Below are 21,195 nucleotides of genomic sequence, written 5' to 3'. Positions count from 1 at the left end.
TATCCGATCATACTCTTATTTCATTAAAAACAGATAAACCACCATTTTCCCTCCCAAGCAGAATATAATATGGGTTTCCTCAGAATGGAGGTGAGATATGCAATGGACATCTTATGAGGAATGTCTTTGTTTGTCTCAATTGCCCCCGATTTTGAAATGTCATTTTGTCACAACTGGAGTCATGGCCAAAATAGTATAGGTAGGACCCTTAATTTCTATTTTTCATGCACAGCTCTGTCGACGATTAGTGATAGTTGGGTCGATGATTACCAAGAATGTACGTTGTACAAGAATATTTAGGCAGGCAATCGCTGTGAGTCGTTGGATCAGATTGGTTCTCTGAGTCTGCCAGTGTAATTTGAGCTTTAGCCATTCACTCAACCGATTGGGTTATTACCTACTCTGGATCAAACACACATTGATAAACAACATGCGATTTTTTTGGGAATATGGGATTCGAATCCGTTTCTACAGCTTCAAAGATGTTTGATCTATCAGTACTATACAATATCATTCTTTAATATAATAATAGCGCCTGTACACGTGTATGGATTTGCTGGCACCAATAATGTGTATTTTAAACTATCGCGGTAATAAATGTTTACACATAACACGTTTACATATCCAATCTCATTCTTCAAGCGTATGTATATGTATGGTACTATTTGATAGGATCAGAAATGTTCGTAGATAATCGGTAAACATCAAAATGTTTTGGCGGTGTAGTTTGTATTTCTTCCGGCAGGTTCGCCACTGTCATTCTACTGTGCATGCTCACCGCCATGCAAGTACCAATTATTGCATGAAAATTCAGAAGCTTCTGAACTTTCTTGATCTATGCTTGCAATCTTGCAACTTCCACAATAATATGTGTTTACACATGCATGGCTGCAATAATATGTACTGTCATGAGTAAACCCATGCACGTGTAAACGAGATATCAGTAAGAAAAATAATTGTAAGTTGATGCAGGTACATCGTTTTGGCTAATATGTTCATAAATGAAAAGCTTATTAATTATTTCATTGTCGGCAATAATAATGTCAACATCCAAAAAGGTTTAACATATCTGCAACAGTGATTTCATAACAAATTACCTACCTATTTCATAACTATTGTGTGTGAAATAATATTATAAGAATTATTTCACAATAAGCATTCTCAGAGAAGAAAGTTTATTTATTACAATATTTAATAATAATAATATGTAAGCATGGTACAAAACCAATTTTAGTTGTGAATATATTTCAGCCGGGTAGGGACCGATAAGTTAAGCATTAGTCGTGATAAGTTATTATAGTAAGTTACCCCAATACAAAAATGAATAACTTTGCCACAAAATTTGTATTGTTTTATATCGGTATATCAGCTGTTGTTGAAGGCGGCAATATCAGTGATTTTCTTTCGAGTTTTGGAAGACGAAGAGGTAAAATTCAGTGCAAATATATAATATTATAGACTTATCATTATAACATGGCTGTGGAAGTCACCTTCAGTTACATCCATGTCACCGACTCTCGCGTCAGTTTACACTGGATGCATTGCTGTGAAATCGCAGCCATAAAACTGTATGATTTTACTGGCCCTCCCTCTATTGTCACAAAATATTTTATTCTTCTCAATTATTTGTGAACACTCGAAATGGAAAAGTTTTCGAACCGGAGCGCTCGACAATTTTCTAAAGATATTAACGTAGTTATCAAATTTTATAAAAATAAGCGTGTTAGATTTTTTGTTATATGGCCTAAAGCCGCGTTGCCATGATCCAAGTACACTTGGACTGAGAGCCATCCAAGCGCACTCGTACGGGACAGCTTCATACTAATTACTCCTATCCAAGCTACTCGGACCGCGTCCTACTCATCCAAGCTAGCTTGGATAGGAATAATTAGTATGAAGATGTCTCGAACGAGTGCGCTCGATCCAAGTCAACTTGGATCGTACTTGGATCATGTCAACGTGGCTTAAGATGGTCAAATTATTTTTTCCACGAGACGGAGCAATAACTTTACCAATTTCACGAACCAGAACAGAGCTCCGGTCCATTTCGAGCACTGAGAAACTATCGAAGAGGTTGGACTCCACTCATTTCATTAAAGAAAATTATCAATTTCAATATTATAATGTGACCTCTGAATGTTATAATCTCAGTTTATATTTTGTTGGATTTATGACATCATGGAGAGACATTGATCATTTTCTACAACTCCCCTATCTCTTACTTTTCATTATATATCAAACTCCTCCACTAATTAGGATGTAACGTCATACCAGTAGCAAGGGGTGGAGTGTTAAGATCCGACATAAATAATGCACACTAAACTTCGTCAGTCATACTTATTCATTTTCATTGAACTAAGAATACAATTTGCAGATCGTGCTGGTTAGTTTTTAAAATTCAATTAAACCCTGCCTAATCCAAACCATAATAGTTTAGGTATGCTATGGGCAATCCGACAAAAATAGTGCCGACTCTTTCAGTCATTTGTTTTTGTTGAATTAAGAATACATATTACAGATGGTGTTGGTAAGTTTTTTTAATTAATTAAGGTCTAACTAAACCATAATCGATGCAAAATATTCTTCTATCTGTAAAATGATGTATTGTTGGCATAATTTTAGATAAGCGAATATAATTCGACTATTATCTACTATAACTTGGTATGGTTTAATTGAATTTGAAAAACTAACACACTGTCTACACATTATGGTCTTAGTTCAATGAAAACAAATACGTATGGCTGACAAAGCTTAATGTGCACGATTTATGTTGGATCTTAACAGCCTACCTCCACCACTGTTTCATATATGGACAAACCGACCCCTAAGATGATTCCGTGCATTTTTTATATTCTATAATAATTCGATTGTTGAAGTTTAACCTGCCCATCAGAGTTGTAACCTCTACGACGTCATGTGAGATGAGCGAGATTGCCGAACAACACATACAATTTCTACCTACTTACCTTTCTCGCTGGATGCTATCCTCACATCCTGCTCCGAAGACACAATCTCTATTTATTTCCTTTCACAGAACCTCATTTTATCACCCATGATTATTTCTGTGTGCGAAAGGAAGTAGGAGTTAAGTCTTAAATCGCTACTTTTCAGGAGAGCAAAAAGAAGATTAATTTTTAGACCGTTTTGTATTGGAGCTCCAATGTTTATGTATGGAATTTAGTAATTCAGAGGTGTTGATTTGACTTATCCTTTTTCTCATTTGTGCATAAGTGTATGGTTCATTTACCATTGTTAACTCATTTTTCGATTTTTAAGACTTATCGCCCTCTTCCTTTCGCTCACAGATTTCACAACATTGAGATTTCATTCTGACCACGTTTTTATTTCCATTTCAGTTGAAATTCCTGGATTATGTCCATTCATACGTCCACTGGAGCCTCAAGACTATTTGCGACATCGAGCAATTTCCATCGAGAGCAGGTCCTTCGATGAAGAATTGGTTCCGGACGATTCCAACAGAGTAGCCATTAGCGGAGATGCAAATCAACAAAACAATAAAAAGTTCAAGCTTACTGATGAAGACGATTCCGATGACTTTGAAAATCAACCAAAAGATTCATTGTGTGGAAGTGTGTGTACCAGTGACAAGGAATGTGTAAAGGGGAAGAAATGTTGCCCTACAACATGTGGCTACGCGTGTTATGACCCAGTCTTCATGATAGATGATGTTTTAAAGAATTCACATCCTTAGTTTCGATATGTAAAAAAAAATTTAGGAACATTTATCAATTTCATCTAATTTATTATTCATTACTCACTATTTACTATAATATTAATTAATATGTAGGTCATGGCCACCACAAGGGGGGGGGGGGCTGACAGGGCTCTAGCCTAGGGGCCCGGGCTCAGGGGGGCCCGGCGTGGCGGGTCAATCACATATTTAGGATAAACACACATCACAAATTTGCTCTAATAGTAGGTAAAAAAAGTCGCGTGCGGTGCTATTGCACGAAAGAGAATTTTACATTTAAAAATTGAGGTCGTTAGATTCCATTTTGATTGTTTTGTGTTTATACTTACTTGACAACTGTAGATGTATTAAAACTATAAATATCCCTAAAAGTAAACCGAAGGCCTTTGAAAATACTTCTATTGTGCGTCAAACATTAAACTTATCGATAGGTAGGGGGGCCCGCCAAAGATCCTGGCCGGGGGACCTATTTTAGGATGTGGGGGCCATGATGTAGGTAGTTCATCTTCAGCCTCATGCAGTAAAATTGACATTAAAATTTGCCATTATAGCAGCTTGATCCTGGCCGCAACACACAATGTGGTTGGGTCCGCACAAAAGCAGTTTTTAGCCATGCACATTTTTTCATCTTTAAAATCACCAACATATTTAAAAAATAAATAAAAACAAAATATCCTCGTCACCGATGCGTTTTGTTGGTCAGAAACCCTCGTCCGCATCAAAACTTTTCCAAATTCAACGTTTTATTACCAGTCCTTGATGTTTCGAGTTCATTGCAGAGGTTATTCTCAAGGGTTATATTATGTAAATTGTATGTAAAACATTTTACTGTGAGCTTTCTTATCGGAAAGAGATCAACGTATACTATACGGTCTCCACTTTTATTAAATTCAATATGAACATTAATTCAATTTTCATAGCTAATTTTGGCAAAATTCATGAATTCAAAAATGAAAACCTATCCTAACGAAACAAATAATCCAGTATATCGGCTATTTTCAAAATTTGTTTGCTGATGGCTTCCTGTAAAGTGTAAACCAACAAGAACCGTGTTTTATTTAAACATGAATTGTCAGTACTATACAACACAGATGTTGGACGGTCTTTAAATTATAGGGCCATATATTTCCGATCAACATTTCACAGTGAAGTGTGATATGAGGAACTGTACCTATACAAGCTTCCGGACATGATTCTCAAGTAATAATGGAAGTATACTGTTAATAATGTACTGAAGTATAAATGCGAGTGCATCGAAAATGGGTCAGTTGATTACTTTGTTTTAATAATGAATTTGTAGTAAGTTGGAAACTGGTATTATTTGCACGGGCAGTACTTTTCCATATGGCAACATCAGCACTCGATTATTTTGAAGCTATTTTTCGGGATCAATAGGATTGGTGTTAGAATATTTTTTATGTGTAAATAAAATACTTCCGTTCATACATGAGTGTAAACTGTAAATAATTGACAATGAACATTATCAATTTTGTAACATTTAACCTGGTTCACACATTGCTATGTATTTGTTTACTCTTTCTAATACTATTTTCACATTTTTAATAACGAATAGCGCGAGTGTTGCACACTCAACCAACTTTGTAAGAATGAGGGAAAATTGATGGTTTCCAGGAAAGGAATAGTGCGAGTGTTGCACACTCAACCAACTTTGTAGAAATCGGGGGAAAATTGATGGTTTCCAGGAATGATATAAATAAACAAAATAAAACAGAGTACATAATGTATAACGATTATGTGGTATTATTTATTGTTAAAATAGTTGTACGTACATACATACTAGTTATACAATAGCAATATGCTAAAATTAACTTACTCAATATTTAACTTACTACAATAATTAAAAAAAATATATCATATTATATCAAAATATGCCATGAGAATATAATACAATATGTAATGATTAAATAATAATATATCTTATTTAAACTTTTCCACACTTGTCTGATTACGCATTTAAGAAGTATTTTGATTTTTAACATTGTGAAACATTTTTTGTAAACTAAATCTTACTATGTACAGGGAGTCCTCATTATCCGAGTGAATGGAGTTACGAATTTGCAGGGATAATGCAAAAAAACACATAAAAAGCACAAGCGCAATAGATTACAGTCGCAATTGTCACTTTCAATCTTTCAATCCTACACTCATACGCTATTTCTGTCTTACTCACGTGACTTTTTCTTTTCTAAACATGTTCCAATTAAACCCATTTACTAAGTAATTTTGATCTCCTTTTTAACCTTTTCTATGCCTCACGATATTACTATGGCAGATCTGACAGGCTGCAGATTTTTAACGCCACACGTTGAACGTAGAGCAAAGCTTTACTAAAATCGCTGTAATACCAATAATTTGTAGCTTAGTATTTCATAACTATTCAAACAGATGTCACTGTGTGTTTAATTTTTTAGATTGTGCAAATCAATCTACAGTGGCTAGTAATTTGAGTTTAAAGTCGGACGAGATAACTCTCAAAATTTGTAAGTGCGGCCTGTCGATTACAGCCTCATAGAGCGAGAAAACTCGCTGAAGGCATGGGACCGGTTAAGCAGATTCGCTTTAAGAGGTATTTTTTCGGTCCCAATAATTGCCCTTGGATAAAGAGGACCCCTGTATTATATATTCAATTTAATTGTATCAGGAATTAAAAAAAGCTTTTATTTTTAATTTATAAAATAAATATCATTATGTGACTTTATTGCTTTAAAACAAAAACAGTATGATTCCATACTTTTTCATTAGACAAACTGATAAATAATTTGAATATAATATGTACATATTTTTGAATAATAAACACAATAATAATTATAAAAAGATTGATGTGTACATGTTATTTATTATAAAGGAACTTGCATACTTTAAGATATAATTGAAAGTACAGAAATATATAATTTCGTATAATTATGTATTAGAGAGGTTGATCTACAAATCAGTACCCAACAATTCTATTTCATCTAGTATGTATATGACATCTTTTCTGGACAAGGCAGAATTTTGAGTAACAAAACGGAAGAAATTTGGCCTGTCACCGAGTGGTTGATAACCCAGCATCAAGCTACCCTTGCGAATCATTCTTTCTTTGATAACAGGAGCAATCTAGAATGAAAAATGAATAGAAACAATAATTTCATAAAAATATGTATTATGCACTTTGGAGAGTATGTAAGTAACTCATTTCTGATTAATAAAATAGTTATTCAACCAAAATTTTTTTTATTATTTAATTTTTACATGAAACAACAGTATCTCTCATAAGCTGGGGTCAATCCGCTGTTGGATTAAGGCCTCCAGGATTGTATATTTATTTAGATAACAGTAGAATCTCAATATAACAGACGAAAGAGGATGAGAGGGTGTCCGTCAAAGCTGAAAGTCCATTATACAAAAACACAAACAAAATCCTGTTTATTCGTCTTTGGATGATATATCCAGACACACCCGTTGTGGAGTGATGTTAATGTTTAATATTGACGCTCTTGCTTTCGGTAATCCTACTTTGAAAAAAGAATCAAGTTTTGTTTGCACTTTTGAAATCTGCTGTTTCTTTATAATCAAATTTTTAAAATTCTAAAATTACGAAAATAGTGTAATATACAGGGCATCGAACCGGAACTGAACCGAAAATACCATTATTTTTGTCAAAACAAAAACCGGAACCGAACCGGAAAAAAATCAAATTTTTGGTTCGGTACATGTTCAAACACGCGCGATAACATATGATCTTACTCCCCACTTCAGTATGCAATACGTCTTACGTCTTGGATCCTTGGCCCTTGGACTCTAAGACTCTTGGGTCATTCACTACCATCCACCGGAACCAAGCCAATATATATTTTTTTTACTTGAACAACAACACTTGAAAAATTGGAACGAAAAAAAATCACGGTAGGAAGCCCTAGTAATATACAGTCGAATTCGGTTATTACGATCACGGATATAGTGAGATCTTGGATGTAACAAGGAAACATATGTTTATGATTTTCTCCATACATTTATTCCGTGATCGTAATAACCAAGTTCGACTGTATATACTAAATCAGAGCATTTTTTACTAAAAATATGAGATATATACCTTATGAAGTTTCTCCTTGAACTCTGAAGATTTCCTCTCAGATTCAGAAGAGCCTCGCAGCGATGGGGGTATGAACCAAAAACACACATTCACAAACTGTGGCTCGCAAACCAGCTCAAAACTTGACCGCTCTTTCACAACATCTCTGAGATATTGAGATGTCTCCAATATGGTGTCAACGTGGCGAGAAAATCCCGTTGTACCCTGAGAATAGGTTTAAAAAATATTAAAGAAAAATATAATATGTATTGTATTTTTTATATTCAGTAATCAATTATTATGTATGTGCAGGTTTCATTTCGAAATCATGATTAATTTCAGTTTATAAATAAATATATTTATCAAGTTTCATCAAATACTCTGGTTCATACTGAGGAGTATGTAACGAAAAATCAGGTAACCCATACGGGAAACAAAAAGTGTTTTCTTGCGGTTTTATTTACATTTTCGGTTCTATTAAAAGTGCAAAATTAAGATTGCAATAGTGTTTAGTTAATGTTATTTATAGTTCAATATGGTAATTGAATATAATGTATTTATTTAAACTACTTTCTAATTATTTGCTGTGAAAGTGAATGTTGCCAATTAACATGTTAAATTAAGCCAGCTCGCACATCTAAACTCGTCTCGTCTGCAACATGTCGAATCCGTCAATGTGGCATTATCGATATTCACAAAACACACACCACACCCAATGGAGCTCCAGCTCCGCACATTGGTGGAATGCGACATTTTAGTTTGAAAAAAACATCTGGTGCCGCTAGCAATAAATCACACGCGACTCGGATTGTAAGTCGCTTACCGTCAGTGTTGCAGTTGCGCCTGCGCAAACCGCTATTAGTCGACTATTTTAATCCAAACGTCACCGGTCGCCATATTTCCTACAACTGACAGATAAGCGCACCAATATTTACTTCGTCCAAGAGATTGAAATATAATTATACGAGGAGGCCAATTCAAAATATTTCTGTACTCAATACATAATAATCGCTGTTTCGGCGTCTGATGCCATTTTTGTTTGGTGTTTCAATTTTTAACGGCTTTGACGTTTCCAAAGGTTACAATCAAGGCTCATATGTGCGCAGCCGGCTGTGCAATATGAGTGCGACATTCCTTCAAGATTTGATTTATGGCTGTGACGCAGATAAGGCGAATTTAGATGTGCGAGCCAGTTACAGTATTCAGTTAGTGCGTGGCCAGTTTTACAAAAAATGTATCATTTTAATAATGATATTTAGCTATGTCTACACTACCCGTAGACATGATTCTCTGATATATTGTGAATACTTTTGTTATATTAGCCATATTGATTTTTTGACAAACAACGTAAGTATTCCAATATCAACAACGATTTTAATCGAGATGATTTTTTCAAAAGTTTTCATAAAAATAATTTAAACAATCAATAATATTATGTTTTAATTAATTTGCTTGAGACTTTCATAGTTATTTCAGTCAGTTTATCACTGTGTATGAAATTGAAAAATGGAATTCAGGAGCTGCCATCTTCTTTTTCAACCTATTTGAACATTTCAAGCCCATTCTACTACAGAGGTAATTCAAAATATAGTCTTAACAAAGGAAGCCGATAGTACAATCAGTCATAACCCAATTACATACTAGAAATGTAAATATCCATAAGATTTATAAATTACATTCTAAATAATAATATAAAAAAGACAGAAAAATAATGCTGAAAGTTTTCTGCTCTCACTGAGCAGATATACAAATGAGTACATGAATAATAAAATATTATAATAATTATTAACATTAATATATGAAATCAAAATAAAAATGTTTTAATACCAGTGATTTGTAGTCAGAATACAGTTTGGGTTGATAACTAAAAGCGAGGCAATATTTCTGAATGATAAGTTTAAACATCGTCCAACACTCTTGAAGTTGAGCCGGAAGAGTGAGATAAATCTGAGTGTTTAAAATTTCTTATTAATTTCTATACAGAACAAAGCAATTACAAGGAAGGGTGAATACATAATTGATGTAAATAACTACTTGACAACTTTTTTACATATTGCGAAACGAAAGGGTTAGCGTATGTACGGTGGACTCAATATATTGTATCGGCGCATATCGGAGGGAAAAGATAAAAAAAAATACGAATTTATCAAAAAAATTACAAAGAATTTTTACAAATAGTTAATGATGTATGCATGTATGTCAATTGTGCAATAGAACTTTTTATGAATTAAGAAAAAATAACTATATTAGTATTGCAACTACCAAATCTACTGTTTTACTTTCAAGAACGTGTGCGGGGTTGAAAATATAGAAAGTTTATTTTAATATTTAATTTTCAAATTGAAATTTAAAAAGAATACTTATACTATCTAATGAGAAAATGTTTTAAATTTGAGAAATGTTCACTTGTATTTACGATATAGTAATTTAAAATAAGTCATTACTGTCGCCGCAAGAGAAAATGTTATGAAGAATAAAGATTACTGAAATACAAAAAAATTAAAATTATGTGATAAAAATAAAAAAGAAATAATAATAGATATTTTATTTTATTAACGGCATAATGAATGAATATGAGAGATGAACTTTAATGGAGAATCGTAATCGCTAACAGAATTGCACCGTAAATCCTTAAGATAATCAAGAAACATGAAAGTCTCACTTATTCCAATAAGCTACAGGTATTCTGAGTGTAGAATATTGCGAAAGATCTTTGTCCCAATCTGCGAGGATGGCATCTGGTGACGTTGCTATAATTATGAGCTCTGTAAGCTCTTTAATGAGCATGCCGCCATCAGATTTATCAAAAGCCAACATCTGAATACGCATTGACAAGGCGTTTCAAGTTTAATGATCTAGAAATAAAACAGAGTGCGGGAAAATCACGATTTCGGTGGCTTTATGTCACACAAAGAGATTTTTAAACGCTAGGAGTGATCAACTGAAATAAGATAGCGGTGGACTGGGTAGAATAGAGGAGTCCGCTTAAAATAGCCAAGGTCCACTACGGACTGTATTCCCAGAGTAGAAGAAGAAAAATGGTCTATTAATATATCGTATTTTTTGTGTTAAATAAATCATTGCAACAAAATATTGCACAATAATGCCTATAAATAAATAACATTCGGTCCAAAGATCTTGAAAACCTCCTTCTATAGAGCCTAAATGTATATTGAAGTAAAAAAAGGACCAATGGTCCAGAAATGAAATTAGCTACAAATGACTTCACATTGCAGGTTCATTTGCAGAGAACTTTAGGCTACTGCTATGACATTTATCTGGCAATTTGCAAGGTGTATAAAAAGACAATCTGCCTCGATGAGTAGTTATAGTTAAGCAGTCAGTATTACTACCTTTCAGGATTATTATTTAGTTAAAAATCCTATAAAATTTGTGTAAAACCGTTTATAACTGCACTCGAGTAAGTAATCAAAATGAACGTAAAAAATGGCCGCCATATTGTATCAATTAATAAATTGGAATAGCAAGTGAGAGATGTTTATATTTATGGAGTTTACTAACTTAAACCCATACTTCACACACTTGCTAAATAATTTCAAATATCATAATAAGAAATAACGTATAAGGCTCTATCTATTTATAGTCTAAATTCTTTGATTCGGTCAATAATTCAATCAGAAATGAGATTAATACTATCGACCACAGGTACTTGATGGAATTTGAATTTAAATTCTAATGGATTTAATGAAAGTAAAATAAATCATAATATTAAACAATTTTATTAATATAATGACAGATATTTCAAAATAATAATATAAGAAATGTATATTATATTGAAAAACTTTAAAGAAAATTATGGTTACATTAATTAACAGAAATTATCTGTTACATAATATTTCCTTGACTGTATGTCGATATAATAAACACCCTTTAAAGCAGAGTAGCTTGATAGACATTTTCCAAGACACGTTTGTGAAGAGTTTTCCAACCCTAGGTCAGTAGTTGGCAACTGAAAAAGGTATTTTACATTTTCCATGCAATGCCAATAATATTTTAATTTGTTGGGATTGCATAACACGCTATGTCCAAATTCTATTGACTTCAAAATAAACATTGTTTAATCAATTTCAGAGCATTTTCAACAATTAATTGCACATATGTTATGAAAGAAGAATTATGGTGACTATAATATACTTTTTTCTTTTGACCATGTCCGATCCTCATAGGATCGTATGGGCATCCACAGAGTGGAGGTTTGTATTAACAGATTTTTATGTTTTTTTTTACGAGAAATGGATGTTGGTCATTTGCTCAACCTATTAGGTCCATACTCAAACTCCAAACACAAATTGAAAATCAATATGTGTATTTGCCAGACACAGGGTTCGAACTTGGGATCCACGACATTATAAGATAAGGCGTAAGCTGCTCGGCCATCAAAATCAGTCAGTCATATACATTCAAATAAAATGCCTTCACTGTGTCTATGATATAAGAATTCTTCTACCATACAACAAATCCAATAACAGCAGCCAATATTAAATATGGTGCACATGATTCGTTTAATCCTTCGGTCAAATTACCTGTCATGAAAAGAAACAACTCGTCAGCTGAATGGAGAACTATTCTAACTCACATTTGAAATATTTTGCAGAAGAGTTTTTTGAAACAGCTTACTTCAGTTATTTATTATTTTTATAGACAAGTGTATGCACCATTTTTTTCATCAATAATCCTGCTAAAATATGATGCATCCATTTATCCATAAAGATAATAAATAATTTCAGTAAGTTGTTTTAAAAAACTCTCTCCTCAAAAATTTCAAATGTAAGTTAGAATAGTTCTGTATTCAGCTGACGAACTGGATTAACACCAGAATAAAGAAGTGCAGGAAGTATGGGCGTAAATGGATTTGCTGGCTGTGATCTTGTCGGCAGACCTCCAAAGAGGTGGAGAGATAGCTGAGACATAACTTCGCAAAAATATGAATAATGCGAATAAAAATGGTTCAGAGCAAAAATAAGAAGTTTCTTATGATAGTTACTAATCTATCAAAATAAATCCTTTAAATCTCCCGTTGATCGCAGGGGATACATTTCGGATACGGTCGCAATAGGAAAAAATTTCACAACAGGGGATTTAAAAAAAATAAAATTATGAAAACACTTTATTAATAAACTAAATACCTAACAAAATAAACATAATACATAAAATAAAAGCAATGTAATGAGATACCCGGGGTTCCGGCGGCTAGCTCAGGTGTCCATCGAACCCCGGATTTACAAAAAAAATGAGTTAAACGATTGGAGTGTAAATAAAACACGGCCTTTCGTGCTCGTAACGTGGTCTTCTTATATTTTCTTAATTTTTAGTTTTACAAATTATATTTGGGATTTTTACAGTTGTAGTCGTCAGGTCCGTACGATTTGAAAACTAGACGCTCACTAACTTTTTTTCTCTTTTTCAAATTTAGCGTACCCACGCCGTCCAACAAAAAGGACTCTCGTGATTGGCCAAATTTTATCGCGTGATGTTTTTGATTTGACGAATCACGAGGACCACCCCGGCGCAGGCGCGTGGAAATTTGAACGTTGCCGGCAAGCGCGGCAAAATTTATTATATATGAATACTTATATTTAGTCTTAAAATTATCTCTCTCATCCATCATCATTTATAATTTTTTAAGTCAAATTAAATTTATCTTAATTACACCTCCGCCCTGTGTATGATTTTCACACACCGGACGAAGGCCTTTATGAATAAAAAAAAATTACGTAGTTGAGCAAGGAATCAGATTAGATGTTTTATGAAGCCGTTTCTAGAGGTCAGGGTTACGTTTCGACTTATGACTACTAAATGATTATTTTACACCGGGAGAAGCCCGCCTGTAACAGGGGTGTATCAGTAACTTAGCAATAAACTGAAAATAATATATGTATTCATTTTGTTCTGAATTGCAAAACATTCGACACATCGGTTTACTTCTGTTAAACTCACGCCTGTAATTTGTGAGCGAGCGAGAAAAATCGTATGCGCATAATTCTATTCATTATGACGATTCCTGGCATGTGGCACATGTCAAAACAAATATTATTAAAAATGAATCACGATATAACGAACGCACTTGCCGGGCTTATAATAAAATTTATTGCCTGTAGTACACTTTGACAATCCTTGTTACAAATATTTTTGTGATATTCGTCGAGTCTAATTGAATATGTAACTATGTATTGCATAGTACGTTTTTACTAGCATTTTATACATCCTATTTCAAGTTCAATGTGAAAATATTACGTAACGTGAAAAGGTTGTTCACTTCTGTCCCAGACATCTTAATGATCTAATACTGTGTATGCCTAATAAAGCGTCTACAAAATTTATTAACTACTCCACAAAAAAATATGTCTATAGTAATATTATGCATATAGAAGATAAGCAAATTGATGTATGTCTTTTATTATTGTCAATATCGGTATTTCATGAGCAAGACCCTTACCTTAGCTTTCCACATGAGCCAAAATTTGAAGACATCGGGTCTCCTGCCGCACTGGATATGTGAATCACCGCAGTCTAACTCGGCTCCATAGAACTTGTCGGGCTGGAAGAGGTAGGAAGCGTGGGTGGCGTGGCACTGCGATAGTACTCCTTGGTGTTTGGTGAGTAGAAGAGAGCACTGCTGAGGCACGGCCAGTAGTTTATGGGGGTTCATTGTTACAGAATCGGCCCTGAGAGTTAAAAATGGTGATTCATATATTATATTGTCAATTAAAAAATGTGTGTTTACTAACAGTTAATAAAATACAAAAGGGATTCGACGATTTATTTATCTATTTATTAACCTGTACACTATACTGTGCTAGGGTTGAAACGAGTACCCAAACGAATCAAGTCTATGAACTTTATTTTAAATTATAGATGGGCAAATAACTCCAAATTTCAAGAGGAAACAACGCAAATAAATATAAAAATCTTTACAAAATGTTCATACTTAATGCAACAGATTGCAAGATATTAAAAAAATTGGTTACGTATGACACCATATGAGAATGCCATTTGCATATTACATATGGAAAAAACAGGCTTGACCCTTGTTACTTTGAACGAGTTTTGAATCAGCAAATTACTTTATAAATAAGCTTACTTTTCAATGCCATTCAGCTTATTTCTGAACAGTTTAGAGAAGAGAAGTCCACCGCCCCACGCTGCGTCCACATGCAACCAAAGGTTATTGGCTCGACACACGTCGGCGATGGAGGAAAGAGGATCGAAAGCTCCCAGCACGGTCGTTCCCGCAGTGGCGACAACGGCAAACGGCATTGAACCTGAAGACAACATTGACAAAATTGTAATCTGTCCCTTCCACATTAATTAATATTCAAATAAGTGGAATACATTCAGAGTATGTACTAATAAAGAGGTAGCCTACCAAAATTTTTGTATAACAAAACTTATGTAGTGATTTCAGAACATAATAGAACTATGTAGTTCGAAAACAATATTACTAATCCAAACAGGAACATTATTAACTAAATGTTCCTGTTTGGATTTGTTCACAAATTAAGTTACATTAAATACATCCATACCTACATAAAACACTATTCCCAATTTATAATAATTGGTCCAGGGAGTACTTTTTTCAGATTTTGGGGGCGGTGTTATGAAAAAGTTTAGGAAGCGCTGCCTTAGATAATAATATAATTATAAGACCACAGATATACAATATGTAGAAAACTCAATAATCTCTGTGTTGGCAGTAGGAAACACATTATATTGTATTTGTCAATAAAATGCAAATGGTCGTCTGCGGTTGATGCTCTTGCTTTGGTTGCTTACTTTGATACTATTATTTCTGATTTTATGCTAGGCTTGTAACTAATTTAATCATTAGGCTTAATAACATTATTATCAGCTTCAATTTCGTATTATATAAAAGCTCCATATCTGTAGAATTATTCTTCAACATTTTGTCATAATATACTTATGTAAAAAATACAGGCACAATTTTAATTACACAATAATATAGTACTTATTAAATAAATGATCCCATACCTTCACGAAGGCTGTGAGATATGCAGGTCTCCAGATGAGCAACGTCCATACTTCCAGTTTCATCCGTACGTATGAGAACAACATTATCCTCTCCCAAGCCAAGAAGGGAAGCCATTTTGCGTAGGGAATAATGAGCGTCCTCTGATGTAAATATAATTAACCGTGGGAAACCGCAAATGCCTGTTTTCTGTCAAATAAAAAAGGTTAAATTTGTAGCTTAACACAACAGATCATCGCTAACTACACAGTCATCCCTCAGGTATCTTTATCCTGAACCCTCCCTCTCCAGTTGGTGATCTCTCTCTGTATCACTTTAGATAAGGCGTAGTCAACCTGGTCCCTACCCCCCACTAGTGAGCGTTCCAGCTTTCATGGTGAGCGGTTGGGTCAAATAAAAAGATAGATTTAACTACAGTAGGTTGTTTTATAAAGATTTATTCTGCCAAACTTAGCGAAAGTATAAGTATAAGATATAAAGTATTTAGTAAGTGATTATTATTATATGCTTTAACTAGCAGTAACTATGTTTTATACATTTTATAAAGTAAAGTTACTTCCCTACTTTATAAACTACTACCACTACTGTGGAACCGGTGGGCGGTTAGAAAATTTTACTTCTAATAGAGAGACAAAGGTGGGCGGTAGGTATAAAGATGTTGTCTAGAATGTAATATATTTAAAATGAAATATTTAAAACTACAATAATTATTATAGTATTCCCATTCAATTTCACGTGTTGAATGTTTACAGATTACAATAATTGCACCAATGATATTTAAAAATATAATAATATTGAATCATTTAACACTTCTAAACAAATTTTAAAAAATAGTCTTTCTTTGAAGTTAACAGTTCAAAATGCGTATTTTTATTCCTTTTCATTATCACTCTTGGTCCACCACCTAGTTAAGACGACACCGATAAATCGAGAGCAGGGAACACAAAATTAATGGGAACGGGTGTGGAGTAACAGGCAACCGATCTTGAGTGTGGAAAAATATGGGATAACCTTAAAAACGTGTCAAGAATATGTCATTCGTCCTTCGTTCTGACAACTGCTCTCAGTTGATGCACTTTGAAGGTTGCAACGTGTGTATAATGTGTTTCATTTTTTTAGGACACTCACATTCAAAATGCTGCTTCAAAATGTAGTGTATTGGGGGTATAGCCTATCTGAATTCTATTTATTAATCTGTTCTTTGATCGAGAGTCATCTATAGAGAAAATCAACAATGAGTATTAGTACCTTTATGTTTTCATCGTACGAAAACCTCGCCAGATTAATTCCGATTCCGTTGGCCAATGAGCCACCTGGACAAAAGATTCCGTCGCCCGTGTCCCAGCCAATCAGAGACCTCATTTTACAGAGAACACTTTTCTCCATCAATGTGAACACCGGCGCCACCTCATAGGTGTACACGGAACTGTTCAATGCATCCGTAACCAACTGCCCAGCAAAACCATGTGAATCCAGGCTACAACATATATTTTCCTAATTAAGTCAATTACATATTCAATAGCAACAAAGACTACTATGGCTACTACGAGTGGCGAGGGATGTATGTAGGCCGTTAAGATCCGACATAAATAGTCCACACTAAACTTTATCAGTCATACTTACTAACTTATTTGTTTTCATTGAACCAATACTACAATTTGCCGATGTTGCTGGTCAGTTTTTAAAAATCAATTAAACCCTGCCTAAACCAAAACATAATAGTTTAGGAATGGTATGGGCGATCCAAGAAAAATAGTGCACACTTTTTCAGTCCTACTCAGTGGCGCACCCAGGGGGGGGGGGGGGCAAGGAGCCAAGGGGCCCTGGCACCCCCCAAACATGAAAATTATCAAAATGATTTTAAACATTGAAATTGAAAGTTAAAAATTTCGAATTCCGGAGTGGTGTAGGTCATGGCTGGGGAGGGCTGACAGGGCTCTAGCCTGGGTGCCCGGGCTGTGGGGGGCCCGGCGTGTCGGGTTGACCAGATAAGTGAGATAAACACACATCATAAATTAGCTTTAATAGTAAAAAAAGTCACCTGCAGCGCTATTATACTTCATAGCCATGAACATTTTAGATTATATAATTGTGCAATATATTTGCTGATTATTATGTGTCGATACTTGACATCTCCATTATTACAGTAGATGTATTAAAAATCGCCAATAATTTACTGTACCCTTAATTTGAACTAAAACACAATTTGAAGAATGTTAATGTAGTATTTCACACTGCCTTTATTCTTAGCGGTGGTAGGGGGGGCCGCCAAATATCCTAGCGTGAGGGCCCGTTTCAGGATGTGGGGGCCATGGTGTAGGTACAGCGAGAGCAATAGACAAAAGACCGATAAACGAGAAATTAGGCTGTGTTGTGTTGAGTAGGTTTGTGTATAAGTTAAATGCACTAATACATTTTTTGTCCATTTTCAATTAATATTTTGGAACCTCAATATTAAAAAACCAAAAATAGACGATAAACATTCGGCGAAAAGAACGACTACACCCACTAGTCGGTGGTAGTGTAAGCCCAAAGAACATTTTTTTTGTGGAATTCGGCATAAATATTGTAGCTCTCTAGACCAAGCGGGTAGCACAGCCGATATTATCTGAGTAATGTTTTAGCATACTAGCCGGACATGTCCAGCATGGTCGCTGTTAGTCACTTCCAATCTGCCAGTCGCTGATGACACGCTTAACGGTTACTGCCGTTATGCCTCCAATTTAATGAAAACTGTACAAATATACCGCCGTGTATTGTGAAAATATGTAAAAATAATTATATGAAGAAGAAAAAGAGCTTATGGGACTAATTTACATTCTCCTCCTTGCCCCCCCCCCCCCCCAATATTAAATCCTGGGTGCGCCACTGGTCCTACTTATTTGTTTTTGTTGGATTAAGAATAAGTACCTAGATAATATTATTACAGATGGTATTGTGAATATTCTTCTATTTATAAAATATCTAAAACTACATATTATGGTTTAATGGCATAATTTTAGATATTTTATGGATAAACAAATATATTTTGACTATTATCTACTATGGCTTGGATTAGGCAGGGTTTAATTGAATTTTAAAAACTAACAAACACCATCTCCAACATTGTAGTCTTAGTTCAATGAAAACAAATATGTTTCAGTGATAAAGTTTAGTATGCACTATTTATGTCAGATCTTAACAGCCTCCCTCCACCCTTTGCCACTGTGGAATAGACATGCTGAGCGGCTTATAAGAGGAATGGAGTTATATTAATATTAATTATTTAAAAGCGCGTTAATTATTTTATTATTTATCAATTAATTTCTGGCATGATTAATTATCCATCACAACATGGGCTCATTTCGTGTGGGCATGCGTATATGCCTAGCACATTGTACAGGTTAATATATTTTTTATACGAAGAACGGTTGTTAGTCAACAACCCGTTGAGAACATGCACTAGATCAAACACAAATTGAATAATGTAGCATTCTTTATATGTACATACATAATTTATAACTGGGACTTGAACCCATGACCATCACTTTCCAGGCGTTGTGCTTTGCACAAGTTTATGTCAAACTCAGCAGAAATATATTAATAAATATGTATTTTTCTGTGTTACAAAAAATTATGTATGTAAGTCAGTGGCGCACCCAGGGGGGGGGGGGGGCCAAGGGGCCTTGGCCCCCCCAAAAACATTGAAATTGAAAGCCAATAGATTAGACAAATAAAAACACGGCAAAAAATGATTTGAAATTCTCCAGCACCCTCATTAGAAAAATTTCTTAGATTGTAATTTCTAACACAAAAATTTCGAAACACTATGTCGGGTTTTTTTAGAAACTCAATCTCTAATGGAAATGTCAAAAAATTCTCGGTGTAAACCGGAATTCCGGAGTGGTTTACACCAGTGGCGCAAGTGGGGGCAAGGGGCCCTGGCACCCCAAACATGAAAATTATCAGAATGATTTTAAACATTGACATCGAAAGCCAATAAAACACGGCAAAAAAATGATTTGTAATAATTCTCCAGCACCCTTTTTAGAAAAATTTCTTAGATTTTAATTTCTAGCACAAAAATTTCGAAACACTAATGTCAGGTTTTTTTAGAAACCCAATACCTAAGGGAACTGTCAAAAAATTCTCGGTGTCCACCCGAATTCCGGAGTGGTGTAGGTCATGGCTGGGGAGGGCTGACAGGGCTCTAGCCAGGGGGCCCGGGCTGTGGGGGGCCCGGCGTGTCGGGTTAACCAGATAAGTGAGATAAACACACATCATAAATTAGCTTTAATAGTAAAAAAGTCGCCTGCGGCGCTATTACACTTTATGGCCATGAATATTTTCAATTACTTGTATAATTGTGCAATATATTTTTTGATTATTATGTGTCGATACTCGACAGCTCCATTATTAAAGTAGATGTATTAAATATTGCCAATAATTCACTGTATAAGTACCTTTAATTTGAACTAAAACACAATTTGAAAAACGTTAACGTAGTGTTTCACACTGCATTTAATCTTAGCGGTAGGTAGGGGGGCCGCCAAATATCCTAGCCTGAGGGCCCGTTTCAGGATGTGGGGACCATGGTATAGGTACACCGAGTGCAATAGACAAAAGACCGATAAACGAGAAATTATGCTGTGAAGAAGAAAAAGAGTCTATGGGACTAATTTACATTCTCCTCCTTGGCCCCCCCCCAATATTAAATCCTGGGTGCGCCACTGATGTAAGTAAGTATACAGATTGAAAAAATAACATGCATTTTTTCATATCGCGTGATTGAATCTACAAGCCACGGCTTCAAAAACAGTAAATTTTGGTATTTTTTAAATGATACTTACCCAGAAAATAGTTGATTAACAAAATACGGATGCCCAGTCTTGACACTGTATTTCACAGTATCCTTAATGGCCTTCAAAAGAATTTCTTCATTCTCCGGAAGTTCAGGAAGATTAAATCCGATTTCGTCTTGAAGATTCTTCGGATCCTTCCATATTGTCACCGGCTCTGATCGGTCAGTCCCTTTGAACACCGCGTCGTTAAGCAGTATTTGAAAAACTTTATTCAAGAAATCACTGTGCTTTGTTTTGTTCGGTATACTAAAAAACCAATCTTCATGGTTGTAGTTTAAACTCTCTAAAAGCGATAACGATTTTCTGTTCATTTTTAAGACGTCTTTTTATAACTAAAACAGTACTTGCTTGAAAGTACTATCACTCAAATGATCCGCATCGAGATTTCAGTCAGGTATTTATAATAAAAAGATAAATAATTAATTAATCAGACAGCCATGTTTTCAGCGAACATCCTCATTAAGTTGGGACAAATTATTACATTGTTATGTTTGAATAATTACATCAATTATTTAATGGCTAGTCTATCTCCTCAAGGTCAGCAATCACACAAATCCTTTAT

The 21,195-nt window shown here is 34.6% G+C and overlaps 2 protein-coding genes across 4 annotated transcripts in view; one reads left to right on the top strand and one right to left on the bottom strand.

Moving 5' to 3' along the window:
* Positions 1 to 21,195, top strand: part of LOC147071603 (uncharacterized) — a 336,535-nt gene that overhangs the window by 14,487 nt on the left and 300,853 nt on the right. The window lies entirely within an intron of this gene.
* Positions 6,554 to 21,100, bottom strand: LOC147071605 (cysteine sulfinic acid decarboxylase-like). 2 transcript variants are annotated; one of them, XM_085948236.1, is made up of 7 exons: positions 20,622 to 21,100; positions 17,041 to 17,269; positions 15,795 to 15,981; positions 14,887 to 15,067; positions 14,242 to 14,470; positions 7,806 to 8,009; positions 6,554 to 6,829 (listed from the first exon to the last, which is right to left on the bottom strand). In XM_085948236.1, exons 1-7 carry the CDS (start codon positions 20,942 to 20,944, stop codon positions 6,656 to 6,658), a joined length of 1,527 nt encoding a protein of 508 aa, XP_085804362.1. In that variant the 5' UTR covers positions 20,945 to 21,100; the 3' UTR covers positions 6,554 to 6,655. The 2 variants fall into 2 exon arrangements, with proteins under 2 accessions (XP_085804362.1, XP_085804363.1); XM_085948237.1 differs by lacking the exon at positions 17,041 to 17,269.

This window comes from Rhyacophila brunnea, unplaced genomic scaffold (assembly GCF_057557595.1).
Source record: "Rhyacophila brunnea isolate RB1 unplaced genomic scaffold, BYU_Rbru_1.0 scaffold_20, whole genome shotgun sequence".
Classification (NCBI taxonomy): Eukaryota; Metazoa; Arthropoda; class Insecta; order Trichoptera; family Rhyacophilidae; genus Rhyacophila; species Rhyacophila brunnea.
The sequence above is the reverse complement of the archived record's forward strand: the minus strand, read 5'-3'. Positions and strand labels throughout refer to the sequence as shown.

Excerpts from the sequence above, each read along its gene's own strand:
- LOC147071605 (XM_085948236.1), bottom strand. The coding sequence starts at position 20,944 with ATGAACAGAAAATCGTTATCGCTTTTAGAGAGTTTAAACTACAACCAT. Across the intron at positions 15,982-17,040 it reads CGTACGATGAAAACATAAAG|AAAACAGGCATTTGCGGTTT; the intron begins GTACTAATACTC and ends TTTATTTGACAG. Across the intron at positions 14,471-14,886 it reads AAGCTGAATGGCATTGAAAA|GGCCGATTCTGTAACAATGA; the intron begins GTAAGCTTATTT and ends TTTAACTCTCAG.